This window comes from Sorex araneus, chromosome 2 (assembly GCF_027595985.1).
Source record: "Sorex araneus isolate mSorAra2 chromosome 2, mSorAra2.pri, whole genome shotgun sequence".
Lineage (NCBI taxonomy): Eukaryota > Metazoa > Chordata > Mammalia > Eulipotyphla > Soricidae > Sorex > Sorex araneus.
Genome location: NC_073303.1, coordinates 205,759,067 through 205,772,695, shown reverse-complemented (window position 1 = coordinate 205,772,695; position 13,629 = coordinate 205,759,067). Strand labels below are relative to the sequence as shown.

The following is a 13,629-nucleotide window of genomic DNA, read 5'->3' as shown; positions in this document are numbered from 1 at the left end:
CGGGCGGGCCGAGGCGCGGGCCTGAGCGCCGCGGGGCCGCCATGGCGCGGCCGTGAGCCCCGCGCCGCGCCGCGCCGGGCCGCGGCCCATGGTGCTGCCCGCCGGCCCCATGGCGGAGTTCGCGCTGCCGCGGCACAGCGCCGTCATGGAGCGGCTCCGCCGGCGCATCGAGCTGTGCCGACGCCACCACAGCGCGTGCGAGGCGCGCTACGAGGCCGTGTCGCCCGAGCGCCTGGAGCTGGAGCGCCAGCACACCTTCGCGCTGCACCAGCGCTGCGTGCAGGCCAAGGCCAAGCGCGCCGGCAAGCACCGCCCGCCCGCCGCGCCCGCCGCGCGCCCCGACGCCGCCGACGGCCCCGAGCCCGCACGCGCCGGCGCGGTGAGTGCGCGGGGGGCGGGGGCGGGGGCGCCGCGATCCCCCCGCCGCGACCTCCCGCCGCGACCTCCCCGCCGCGCCCACGGCCGGGCCCCGCGGAACCCATGGCGCTGGCCCCTGGGCCGCGGGACAGCGGGCCCCCCTTGTGCCGCGCTCCCGGGACCCCAGACCCCGCCAGCCCCCCCCCCCCCCGCCACCCGGGCCGGCTCCTCCAGGGCCCCCCGAGACCCCCGGGCTGGGCTCCGGGTGCCGGCGCCTCCCCGCGCCCGCCCGTGCCCGGGTCGGAGACTCGGAAACTATTGTCTGCGCGTTATTTTTAGCGCGCGGCCCGGCCCGGGGTCCGGGGCACCCGGGGGCCACCCCGACGGCGCCCGGCAGCGGCTCCCTCCGGCGGACCTCAGCGCCGCCGCCGCCGCCCGGGGCTCCTCGGACCCGGGTCGGGCCGCTCTGGCCCCTGCCTTGCGCCCTCGCGCGCGGCGGGGTGGTCGCGGGGCGCGGTCCCTGGGCCTAGGCAGTGGCCGGTGTCACTTGCGCCGGTCAGTCGCGGTCAGTCCCGGAACAGCCCCTGCGGGAGAGGGTCCCTGCCTGGGCCGGTGGCCCTCCGCAAGGGACCGGCCACCCAGCGGGCAGCAGGGTCCCGAGATGATTCTCGGGGCCCCCTCGGGCTCGGGGCGCGGGGACCCCGGCTGGGCACGGGCCGGCCGTGGCCGTGATGGGGACCTGGACCGGACCCGGCTCTGTGTTTGGTTTGGGGGGGTGAGCGCTGGCCCTCCTGTATGCGTGATGTGTGGCCAGTGAGGGCGACCACCGGCCCTTTGCACCGCCGCAGAAAGGCCCCAGAGGCTGAGGAAGCGTCTTGTGCGGGTCCGCACATCCCCTCTGCCCACTTTGCCAAGCACTGTCCCCTCTGGCTCCAGGGCAGCTCCGTGGCCTTTGGGGACTGCGCCTGCCTGTCAGACGAGCAGCGGGGAGAGTGCGGCTGACCGGGGTTTGGTCACTGAGCACAGGGCCAGGAGCAGCCCCGGAGCAGCCCCAGAGCGCCGGAGAGCCAGGCCCCCTAGTCTCCCTGCCCTGTTCCAGACACGGGGTCGCTTCTGACGGTGGCTGTGACAGCTGGCTGTTAAGCCTGTCGGGTCGTAGAGAATCTGCCCTCCGCTTCTGCTTCTTTTTTCCGCAGGGTGGGAGGTGGTGCTCGGGGCCTGCCCCTGACAGTGCTCAGGAGCCCGCCCTGTGGTGCCCCAGGCTGTGCTTGGCTGGGCTCGGGAGTCGCTTCTGGGGCTGCTCTGGGGACCCTGTGAGGTGCCAGTGGGTCCGGAGTCGGTTGTGTACAAGGTCAGCGCCACCCCCCCCCGGACCTCCTCCTGGACCCCCTCCCTCCCTCCCTCCCATCCTCGCTCTCATGCACAGCAGGGTCCCTAAACTGGAGTGAGAAACAGGCGATTAGCACAGCAGGGAGGGCGTGTGCCTCGCACGAGGCCACCCCAGGTCGGGTCCCTGGTGTCCCACAGGGTCGCCTGGACCACCTCACGTCCCCTGAGCACTGCCAGAGTGAGCCCTGAGCATCCCCTGCCCAGAAATAAGCCAAGCGAGAGGCCGGTGACTGGCCAGAGCGGCGGCACAGCTGCGAGGACGCCTGCTGGCCTTGCACGGGTCCGACCCAGACCCAGTCCCGGCTGCAGGGTCCCGTGGGAGTAGCCCAAGGCATGACTCAAACCCAAAAGAAAGAGGTGATAGTGACAATTAGGTGGGTGAGTTCCTCTCAGAAGGTGAGACTGTCCTGGTGGACACTGCGCTGGAGAAAACGGCCCACTTGGCACTCCTAGCTCCGCTCTGGAAAGCAGCTGAACGGTGAGGGAGTGCTAGGCCGGGAGTGCTCGGCCGGGAGTGCTCGGGGACCTGCCCAGGGCGCCCTCGACAGAGCATGCGCTTCCAGTCGAGCTCACTCACTTCTCTGTTACGGCTTCTGGACGCCGCCAGTGCTCAGGGTCTGCGCTCAGAGCCCTCCTGAAGGTGGAGACGCCAGGGGCCGGCCGTGTCCCGGGGGTTACTGCGGCCCTGGTTTTCCGGTCTGAACACAAGGACAGTCTCGGTGACCTCCTTTCCCTGGGCTCCGCTTCCGCCTGGGTCCTGGGCGGATTGTCTCCTCTCCTCCTCACTCTCGAGTACTTTCGCACCCTTTCCCCTTCCTGCCCTCTGCCCTGTGCTGGGCCTGCCCCCGGCTCCTTAGCCATTGTCACCCTGCCGCGCCGGCTCCTCCCCGCCCCTGCAGGAGCGACCAGCAGGGCTGGAATTGCAAAATCCTGCCGGCTTAGTCATCCTGAGCCCCACTTCCTCCCGCTCGGCCCGCGCCTCTGCCCCGCGGATTTTCCCCCAAAAAACCACGTTGTTTTTCCACTGCCCTCTCCCCCTCTCCCCCCCAGCTGCCCTCCTCGGGCGAGGCCAGGCCGAGACTCAAGCAGCCGGGAAAGGTGCTGACCGTAGCACAGTCGGCCCGCCCCCCCCGCCCCCCAACTCGCGGCCCACCAGGCCCACCCTGGACGCAGCGCCAGGAGCAGCCCTCAGAGACCCAGGAAAGAAAAGCAGCGAAGGGAGAAGCAGTGACTCCCAGCCTTGTCCAGGCATTTGTCTCGCTTGTTCGGGGGCTGACAGCTGGCCCGGGTCTGTGTTCAGGGGTCACTCCGGGTGGCCCGGGAGGCCGTCTGGGGTGCCAGGGATTGAACCCGGGCCGGTCCCCCCTGCAGGCGGTGTAAGGGCTGGGGCAGGCACTGTGTAGGACCACTGCTGGCTCCGCGGGGTCCGGCGAGTGACCCCAATCCAATCCTCCCTGTGAACAGCAGGACGCCAGGCAGGGCTCGGGGCTGGGGGCTCTGCCGGGCGTCCCATGGGCTGGGGGCTACACCGAGCGGGGAGTGGGAAAGGAGGAGCCGGATTCTCGGAGGACCAAGCTGAAGGGCAGGAGGAAGTGGGGGGCCGGTGTCTCAGGTGTGGTTGCTCGGCAGGGTTTGGGGGTTCCCCTGAGCACTGTGGGAAGTGCCCCCCGCCCCCCCTAAACACACACACAGCTGGCCGGGTCCCAAGTGAGCAGACGTACCCTGTTCCCAGAGTCTGGGGATCACCGCCTCCCTCTCCCCCACCCGGCGCCCTGCGGGGTCTCTGCCACCCACGCTGCTCAGGGCCAAGACCTGCGTTTTGTTTGGGCGGGGTGGGTGCACGCGGGGCTTCACCCTCTGTGCCCTGCAGCTCTGTGCTCAGGAGCGCCCCCCGGTGGTGCTCAGGGGATTAGCACCGGCGAGGCCAGGGTCAGCCCTGGTGAGCTCTCCCGGGCTGGGGAGACCCACTGGGATAGGCCAGCGGGGAGGGCTTTCGGCGTGACCCCGGCACCTGCATAGCCTCCAGAGCACCCCTGCGTGTGGTGCTCCCAACAGTAAAGATGTGAGCTCTCAGCTGTCTCCGGCGATGTGGACCAGCAGCTTTTCCCAAAGGGTGTTTCCTTAGAACACGAAATTCAGTGACCGTTCAGAGGCGCCAAAGGTGCACAGGGTTGGCGGGCACCGGGGGAAACCCGTTGGCACTGGCTCTCCTTTCTGTGCCACCGGGAACTCGAGCTCTGGCCACAGGGCAGAGTCTTAAGAGGGTTTTTTTTTTTTTCTTTTTGGGTCACACCTGGCAATGCACTCAGGAATCACCCCTGGCGGTGCTCAGGGGACCATATGGGATGCTGGGAATCGAACCCGGGTCAGCCGCGTGCAAGGCAAACGCCCTACCCGCTGTGCTATCGCTCCAGCCCCCTTAAGAGGGTTTTGACCCCTTTGCGAAACAAAGCAAAAGTCTGAGATCACGACAGCCGAGCAGCCATGTTTTGAGGTGGGCTGCAGGGTGGGCACCTGGCCTTGGCAGCCGGGCGCTGCGGGGCTCAGAGGCGGCCCGACCTGTCATCGGGCAAACACGTCTGCGCCCCTGTTGCCCGGAGTAACCTGGAGATGCTCTGAGCTCCCCGCAGCAACGGGTTTCTGTTCTGTTTTATCCTCGTGTCTGAAACTTGGCAGCCTGGGGTCTAGGAGGGCCGTACGGCAGGGAGGGCGTCTCACTCTGTGCCGCCAGCCGGGGTCTGATCCCTGGAGCCCACGCGCCCCCCTGAGCACCTCTGAGTGTAGCCGCAAGCAGCAGAGCAGCCCCAGCCTCCGTAAGCTCGGTTAGGAATCGCTGCAGGGCTCTGCTCGTTAGTCCCCGCCTGACCGACTTCAATTAGGCGAAAGGAAAATCAGGGGCTGAACAGCGGTCAGGAGCTCATCCTCCACGCGGCCGGCCCAGGGTTGTTTCCTCAGCATCACATGGTCCCCGAGCGGAGCCAGTGAGGGAGAGAGAGAATTCCTTTTTCCCTTGGGGGGCACACCCAGCAGTGCTCAGGGGTCTTTCCTGGCCACGATCAGGGGTCCTGTGTGGTGCTGAGGATGGAGCCTGGGCTGCGTGAAGAGCAGATGCCTTCACCTCCGCCCTTATCTGTAAGCCTCAGTGACCAACTCTTACTCTCCCTGGACTTTCCCTTTCCCCGGGGGCCACCCCTGACTCGACTCTCTGGTCACATCACGCTTTATGTCTAATCAAAGAAACTGACCCGGGCCCGGGAGCGAATCCAGGACCGAGCCACTGCCACGGGACACGGGACACTGTGCCGTCATCTCTCTCTCTCTCTCTCTCTCTCTCTCTCCTGGCCCACGAATCTCCTCTTTTCAGAAAAGAAAAGGCAGAAAAGGCTATTTATAGTTGCAGAGGGGAACAGTTCCAGGGAATTCTAAATATTGACATTTAAAAATAAAGCAGTTGCATCCCTCCAGCAGTGGAACCTCTTCTGGGGTGTTACTCTATTGTTTTGTTTTTGGCCTTGGGGCCCACAAGGCCAGCTCCCGGCTGCACCCTGCACCCACTCGGGGCCGCTGCACGCCAGCAGGTCCGTTCACCCCTGCTGTCTCCCGGCCCCGGCCCCTGCCCTCGGCAAGCAGTCGGTAACCAGCCATTTTCAGGGGGTTTTTACTTGTTTTGGCTTTTTGCTCTGGGGCAGCCCCCTGCCGTGCTCAGGGCTTCCTCCCACCCCTGCGGGCTCAGGAGCTGTACCGGGTGCTGGGGACCGAACCCGGGTGGCCTGGCCTCGCAGGCAGTGCCCCGGGTTAGGGGACAGGCCGCGTGGCAGCACTCGCCAAGCCGGTCAGATGGTCCAGGGGCTGTGCCCGCTGGGCAGGCCCCCCCCGCCCCCGTCTTTCAGACCTGCCCTCCTGCCCTGGGACCTCTCAGACGTGCCCTTTGCTCATTCCAGCTGGCATCAGGGCCAAGTTTCCGCCTTGTCACGGGAGTATTGGCCACCACAGAACAAGCTCGTGAATCTGGAAATGAGGGCAGGGAGTCCTGCCCTGGCAGAGCCTTCCCTTGTGTGCGTGACACCCAGAGTCAAGTTCCTGGCACCATCCCACTCCCCGAAACGCTGTAGATTTGACCCTGATGCTTTCCGCATGTTTCCCTCCTTTGATTGTTTCAGGAGGGCCGTACCTGGTGGTGCTCAGGGCTCATTCTTGGCTCTGCACTTAGGGATCTGCTCCACGTGAGGCTTGGGGACCCTGTGGGTGCCAGAGATCGAACCCTGGTTTGGCTGCGTACAAGTCAAGTACCTGTCCGCTGTACTGTCCCTCGGCCCTGTGTTTATTTTTATCCTGGTGCCCTACCCTGTAGTGCTCGGGCTTACTCTGACTCTGCATTCAGGAATCACTCCTGGCGTGCTCGGGGGCCAGATGGGCGCCAGAGATCGAGCCCCATGGCCGTGCGAGGCAAGCCCTCGGCCCGCTAGGCTATTGCTCAGCCCTGTTTTTTGAGGCTACCCCCAGCAGTACTGGGGGTACTCCTGGCTCTGTGCTCGGGAGCGCCCCCTGGTGGCGCACAGGCAGGCTGCAGTCTCACGCCACCTGGGAGCGACCCCCTCGTGTCAGGGGCCCCGCGTGTCAGGGTCCCACGGGCGCCCGACCGGCCCGGGTGGGCTGGAAGGAACGTGGGCTGCGTCTGAGCGCCGTGCAGGGGGGCCGGTGGTGAGGCCCGCGAGGGGCACTGGGCCAGCTTTGGTCTTTCGCTTGCGGCTTGGGCCACGCCCGGCCGTGCGCAGGGTGGACTCGGGAGCGACCCCGGGCTGCGGGGGCCCGCGGGGTGCCAGGCTTGCACCCAGGTCAGCGCGTGCAGTGCGAGTCCCTCCCCGCCGTGCCGCGGCTCCGGCGCACCCGAGACGGGCACCCGAGTGCTCCTCCACGCCCGCAGGTGCTCCCGGGCCGCCCTGCGGGGTGGGCCTGCAGCCGCCGGCGGGGGGCGGGGGGTCGTGGGTGCTGCGGTTCGCATCAGCTCGGGGTCCAGTGGGGCGGGCCGGGCCGGGGGCCGTCCTGGGGTCGCCCGTGCACGGGGCACCATGGGGGAAGGGTCCCAGGCGGTGGGGCGGGGAGGGCAGCAGTCCGCCGGGGGCCTTTGGGTGCCCCCTGCAGGGCCTGCACCCTTCGCCGTTGGTGGGGGGGGGGCCGGGTCCTCTCGCCCACCCCCTGGCGGGGGCCCTAAGTGACCCATGTGGCTCGCGCCCGCAGCACCTCCACGACGCGGTGAAGCGCAACCTGGATAGCTCGGGCGCGGCGCAGAACGGGGACCCCCAGAACGGCTACAGCGACCTCTTCGCCGCCGCTGCCGCCGCCGCCGCCGCCGCTGCCGCCGCCGCCGCCGCCGCCGCCGCCTCCTCCTCCTCCTCCGCGCCGCCCGCCGGGGCCGGCCCCAAGAAGACCCGGCGCGAGGCGCCCGCCGCCGCCTCCCCGCGCGGGGCCGCCGCCGAGCCCGCGGCCGAGGCGGCGCCGGGCCGGGCGGGGGGCGCGGAGCCTGCGCTGGCCCCCCGCGACCTGAAGCAGGAGCCGGCCGACGAGCTGCCGTGCGTGCTGGCGGGCGCAGGCTGCTCGCTGCAGGGCAACCTCATGCCCGACCTTAACCTCAACGAGCAGGAGTGGCGCGAGCTCATTGAGGAGCTCAACCGCTCGGTGCCCGACGAGGACATGAAGGACCTGTTCGCCGACGACTTCGACGACAAGAAGGAGCCCGAGCCGCCGCCCGCACCCCCCGCGCCGCCCGCGCCCCCCGCGCCCGACGTGCGCGTCAAGAGCGAGTTCGAGGCCGAGCGCCGGGCCCGCGGCTCCCCCGGCTTCCTGGCGCCCGACGGCGCCAACCCGCAGCCCCTCTTCCACGTGGCCGAGCTGCCCGCGCCTGGGCTGCTGCCGCCCGCCCTGCCCGAGCCGGGCCAGGCCGCCGCCTCCGAGCTGTCCTCCGCGCACCAGCTGCAGCAGATGGCGGCCAAGCAGAAGCTGCTGCAGAACCCGCCCCCCGCCACGCCGGCGCCCGGCGCCCTGGTGGGCTCCTGGCCGGCCGCGGCGGCCCACGGGGCCTTTGGGGGGGCCTACCCCCTGGACAAGGCCGCCAGCCCGCCCGGCTACAGCAAGGCTGACTTCGGGAGCTCCGCGCTGCTGCTGGGGCCCGGCGGGAACCAGGGCTCCCCGCGGCCCCCCAACGCCGGCGGCCCCTACCTCCAGCCCGGCCACCACCACGGCGCCCTCCTGGGCCACGCGCCCGGTGCCGGGACCCCCAGCGCAGCGCCCGCGCCGGCCTCGGTGCTGGACTACGGCAACACCAAGCCCCTGTCGCACTACAAGGCCGACTGCGGGCAGGCGGGCGCGGGCGCGGGCAAGGCCGCCCTGATGGCCTCGTACCTGCAGCAGGCGCTGCCGCCGCTGGGCACCGAGCAGAGCTCGCTCTTCCTGCTGAAGCCCAAGGCGGGCGCCGGGCCCTTCCGCAACCTTCCTGCCAGCCAGGTGAGCCCGCGCGGCCGCTGCCCTTCCTGCTGACTCATTTTCCCGCCCCTGAGCCTCCCTCCGGGTCCAGCCTCCGCCCACTGACCTGGTGTCTCACCCTCGTCCTCTCACCTCCCTCCCCATAGCGCATCCTGCCTCCTCACTCCCTCTCCGCGGGGGGCGCGGGGCTCCCGGGATGGGGGGGAGGGGCCTGGGCGCCCCACGCCTGCCCGGGGGGTGGGAAGTGGCTGTTTGAGGGGCAGGACCAAAGCCTAGGGATTTTTGGGATTTGACTTAAGTTCGGTCTGGTTTTGGTACTCGAGCCTCACTCGGCAGTGCTCAGGGATGAAGCACCCACGGGCAGCCTGACCCTGGCAGTGTTCTGGGGACCCGAGAGGGTGCCGGGGGCGGAGCCCAGGTCGGCCGCGTGCCACGTCACTTGGTTTTGAAGGCTGAACCCTGGGCCATGAGTAGCCTGACTGTCACTTAAGTTGTCACTGAATTGTGGGTGGGCTTTTGTTGTTTTCCCCGTGACTTGGGCCGGGCTCCGAAGCCCCTCCCCACTCTGTTCAGGAGTGATTTGGGGCCGTGAGGTGCCAGGGGATCGCGCCCGGGGCTCCAGGGTGCGTTCAGGCCCTTTGAGCGGTTCCCGACCTCTAAACATCAAAATTGGGGGCGGGGGTTTGGGGGTCAGACCGAGCAGTACTCACCCCCAACTCTCTCTGACCCCTTCTTGATTTTGGTCTCATCTGTCAGACCAGGGCGCTCACATCTCCGTCCGGAGTTTTGGTTGTTGACTTAGAAAACTTTTCTTCATTTGATTATCTTGGGTTAGGGGCTGGGGGCTCTGCCGAACAGTGCTCAGGATGAACCCGGCAGCCCCAAACTGCCCTCAGCACTGACTCCGCCCCAGCCCCTCTGAAGGGACTGCCCGAGGGGACGCTCCAGTGCACGGTGACAGCCCAGCAGCGGAGGCACTGGCCTTGCACATGGCCACCCGGGGTTTGATCCCCGGCGCCCCGTAGGGTCCCCAGAGCCTCGCTAGGAGTGGGCCGTGTGCAGAGGGTCGCCGCAGGCGCCCGTCCTGAGCACCGAGCTGGGAATCAGCCTCGAGTACTGGCCGGGCGTGGCCACCAGCAAAGCCGCTCGGGTCCCGAGCACGGTCCCGAGCAGAGCTTCCCGGCGGTCGGGGAGGGGGCGTCCCCGTGCCAGAGACTGGGGGTGTCCAGGGTCGCAGAGGGAGGGCGCACGCTTGCCAGCTGGGCCCGAGAGGTTCGCGCCGCCCGTCCTGACCGGGCCTCGCCGCGCGCCCGCCCCCGCTTGTGTCGCCGCCAGGAGCAGACGCCCCCCAGCGTGCCCGTGGCCGGGGCGGCCGGCGGCGTGGGCGGGGGCCCGGCGGCGGGGGCGCACGGCGCGCCCTACCTGGGCGGCGCGCAGCAGGCGGCCGTGCTCAAGCAGCAGCAGATGCTCCTGGACCAGCAGAAGCAGCGCGAGCAGCAGCACCACTTCCTGCAGAGGCAGCAGCAGCTGCTGGCCGAGCAGGTGAGGGGCGGCCACCCCGCCCTGTGCAGGAGACCCTCCCCTTTGGCTCCGGTGGCTGCGCCGTGGCGGGAGGGAGGCGTAGGGGAGGGCGGCTCAGGCCCTTCTGGCATTTTCTAGGAGAAGCAGCAGTTCCAGCGCCATCTGACACGCCCACCTCCCCAGTACCAAGACCCGAATCAGAGCAGCTTCCCCCAGCAGGTCGGCGCGTTCCCAGGTGCGAGACTGCGGAGGGGTGGGGGGCCCCGGGGACAGAAGGGCAGAGCTAGGGGAGGGCGGGCGGGACAGGAGTGGCACAGCATGAGGGGGGTGGGGCGTGCCCCCTGCCCACCCTCATTTCCAAAGCCACCATTCCCCAGGCAGGACCCCCCAGGCAGGACCCAGGGCGGATGGAGCTCCCGTCCCGCCCCCCGGGGTGCCGCCTCAAAGGCTCCCGTTGGCCCCGCGGAAACCCGCGCCCTGGGACCAGCTCCCCCCCCAGCACCCAGCACCCAGAACCCTTAGAGGTACAGGGGGCCTCCACTCGGCTGGAGAGTGCCCGGCGCTGCCAGCCGCCGTGTGCAGTACAGCGGGTAGAGAGTGCCTGGCACGCGGCCAGCTCGCCCTCGAACCCTGGCAGCCCTAGGTTGGGGCCCCTGAGCCTGCGCGTCCGGGTCCGAGTGCAGGGCCCCGAGAAAGCCCCGAGCACCGCAAAAAAAAAAAAAAAAAAAAACAAACCCACAACCATTTGGGTTCAGGGCTTGCATGGGGGAGCCCGAGGTTTGACACCCGCGTGCGCCCCGCCCACCAAGTATCCCAGGCACCCGCAGCTGGGTAGACCCCAGCCCCTCTGGTCCCCAGAGCCCGGACCAGTTCGGGGCAGACCCCGCGCCCGTCCTCACCCTCCCTCTCTCCGGCCCCCAGGCTCCTCCGCGGCCGTCCCCGGCATGAGCAGCTGCCCGCGCGCCTTCGCCCAGCCCGGGACCCTCCTGTCGCTCGGCGCCGGACTCGCCCCCGCAGGCTCGGGCCCGCAGGAGCGCGCGGTGCCGCCCTTCTCCGCGGGGCCGCCCACCCTGCCGCAGCAGCCGCAGCCCGGGGGGCTGTACAGCCTGAGCCCCGCCCTGGCTCCGCCCCCGGCCGCCAACGGCCATGCCCACCTGCCCCGCCCCGGGGGCGGCGCGGGGGGCGGCGCCTACGGGCAGAACTCGCTGGGCGGCGCGGGCCTGGCGCCGCCGCACGCCAAGGGGAACCTGGCGAAGCCCCCCGCGCCGCGGGTGTCGGCCGCGCTGGGGGCGCAGGCGCCCGCCTGGCAGCACCAGGGGCTGGCGCCCGGCCTGAGCGCCCAGAGCCCAGGCGGGGCGGGCGCGGGACCCCAGTTCCCCGCCGCGGCGCCCGCCTTCCACCTGCCGTCGCCACAGGCCCACCTGAAGGTGAGCGGCCCCCCGTTCCCGCAGCCCCTGCCCAGCCGGCCGCTGGCGCCCCCCGGGAGCGCGCCGCCGCCGCGGACCGGCGCGCCCGCCGCGGGCGCCCCCCAGCAGGGCCTGCCGGAGCTGGGGGGCTTCAGCCAGAGCCCCGGGCCCGCGCTGGGCGGCCGCGGGGGGCTGCCGTGCCCCCAGGCCTACCCGGTGCGGACGACGGGCGCAGCGGCCGAGCTGCCCTGCCCCTTCGCGGGCGACGGCGACCTCATAGACTCGCTGCTGAAGAGCCGGACCTCGGAGGAGTGGATGCGGGACCTGGACGACCTCCTGGGGCCCCAGTGACCGCCGCGGGGCGGGGACAGCAGCGACCGGACCAAAAAGCCCTGCCGGGGGCCGGGCGCCCCCTGCGCCGTCCGGGTGGGCCCCCAGCCGCGGGGCCCGAGGGCTCCCGCCCTCCGGACCAAAAGCCGGGCAGCGCGCCCAGGGCCCGGGCCGGGGTCCCGCCGCGCAGGCCCGGGGAGGCTGGGCGGAGCAGGACCTTGGCAAGTGGTAGCTGAGAAAAGATGAGTTTTCCTGTTTTTTTCCAACTTGTGAGGTTAAAAGGTGGGGGTGCAGGTGGCCACGCGGGGCACCCCGTTCGTTGCTGCCTTGTAAGGCCCAGCCTTGTGACTGCCGCCTCCCCGGCACGGGGGTCGTGCCCGGAGTGGAGGGAGGCCGCCCTCAGCTGGCAGCGCTGGTCCGCGCCGTGGCCACCCCCGGGGGCCCCCCCGACGGGGAGGCCGAGCTCCAGAGTCGGGGTCCCTCAGTCTGCCGAGGGGCGCGGGAGGGCGGGGTGCAGAGTCCCCGACACGGGCCCCCCGCCCCGCCCCGCTGCTCGCTCCTGGCGCCAGCAAACCCCCACCAGGTCGGGTCAGCCCATCCGGGGCCGGTCCGGAGGCTGTGCGCCCCGCGTGTCGGGGAGGCCGCCCCACCTTGCACTTTTCCGAGAATCGCTTTATAACACTAATCCAGCGCCCCGGGGATAGGTGAGTCGACTCACTCCTGGGTCCGAGGCCGCCCCCGGGTGCGCTGCGGCTTGGCTTGGAGGGGGCAGTTGCATCCAGAGTGTCCGGCCGGGGGGTGGGGCAGGAGGCGTACTGCGGGGTCCCAGAGAGCCACACACAGCCATCGCCCTTTCGGCGCGGGAGAGAAGGGTCCCAGGAGCCCCTTACCCACATCCCGCGCCTGCGCGCCCGCACCCGGGTCGTTATAACGCACCAGCAGTGCCTTGCCAGGGGGTCCTGGAACTCCCAATCCTCTTTAATAGCCATTAGCTGCCGCCGGTAGGGGGCGCCCTCCCCGTTCCCCCCACCCCAGGCTGAATTTCATTTCCCCGGACGGGAAGAAGCAATCAGGCCAATGGACACCCACCCTGGGGGTGGGGGTGCGGGGGGACGGTGGTCCCCCAGTCCGCCGGAGGAAGAGGGTGATTTCAGCGGGTTTTCTACCAAAAATAACGGGCTGAAGGCTGGTGACCTCCCCTAGCTCTTGCCCCTCCCCCCACCCCGGGGAGGTGAGCGGGACCACCCTGCCTTAGTCCGGGGCCGCCAGGTCAAAGCAATACAATGTGATGTTGGGGGTCCCTCCCCCGGAGCTGCCCGTGGCTTTATTTATGAACCTGGTGTGTCGGGTGGCCAGGGGGACGCACGATGCCCCACCTTCCAGGAGCCAAGACTCAAAGGGTGCTCGGACTTTTGTTATACACACTTGCTTTGTGTAAATAAATGTTTACAATTTTATATTAAAGATGGAATAAGCGTTAGAGCTTCGGACTATATTTTTTACTTTTATAGATTTTTAAGAACTATGACCCTTTCTATGTCTGGGGAGCGGGGGATCGCGGCTCTGATACGTTTTCTGCCAGCGGTTGGTATTGTTGATTTCATATTGTCGGTAAAGTGCAGATCTGCTTGTCCCCCACGGGCTGCCCTGAACTCTGCTCTCCATCCCCAAACACGGTCTCTACTTTTTTCCTTGTTTTCTTATTCTGAAATAATAAAAGTATTTTGCTAGTACGTAACCTCCCGTGTACTGGACATGCAGTGGCTGTGCTGGATCGGGAGAGGGGGTCAAGGCAAGGCATCCCGATTTGGTGCTAACTTTCTAGGGTCCCCAGTACCCCCACTCACAGCCCTTGGCGTGGCTCTTCGGGTGTACCAATCAGAGCGCTGTCCAGTGAGATGCCCCGCCCCGCCGCTCTTCGAACCAACCAGAGTGCTGTCTGGTGACTTGCTCCGCCCCAGCTCTCTTCGAACCAACCAATCAGTGCTGTCTGGTGACTTGCTCCGCCCCGCCTCTCCGAACCAACCAGAGCACTGTCTGGTGAATTGCTCCACCCCCACCTCTTCAAACCAACCAATCAGAGCATTGCTCCTCCTCGCCACCTTTTAGCCTAGCCATTCAGAGCGATGTCTGGTGAATTACGCCT

The 13,629-nt window shown here is 68.9% G+C and overlaps 1 protein-coding gene across 1 annotated transcript; it reads left to right on the top strand.

Annotated features, from left to right (window-relative positions):
* MAML1 (mastermind like transcriptional coactivator 1) lies at window positions 1-13,216 on the top strand. Its single transcript, XM_055124547.1, has 5 exons — window positions 1-379; window positions 6,985-8,247; window positions 9,562-9,768; window positions 9,886-9,982; window positions 10,669-13,216. Exons 1-5 carry the CDS (start codon window positions 89-91, stop codon window positions 11,502-11,504), a joined length of 2,694 nt encoding a protein of 897 aa, XP_054980522.1. The 5' UTR covers window positions 1-88; the 3' UTR covers window positions 11,505-13,216.
* Window positions 13,217-13,629: the final 413 nt, after the last annotated feature.

What these genes read in the sequence shown, in the direction of transcription:
- MAML1 (XM_055124547.1), top strand. Translation starts at nt 89, where the DNA reads ATGGTGCTGCCCGCCGGCCCCATGGCGGAGTTCGCGCTGCCGCGGCAC. An exon ending in AGCCCGCACGCGCCGGCGCG is followed by an intron (nt 380 to 6,984) that starts GTGAGTGCGCGG and finishes TCGCGCCCGCAG; the next exon opens with CACCTCCACGACGCGGTGAA. An exon ending in GCAACCTTCCTGCCAGCCAG is followed by an intron (nt 8,248 to 9,561) that starts GTGAGCCCGCGC and finishes TGTCGCCGCCAG; the next exon opens with GAGCAGACGCCCCCCAGCGT.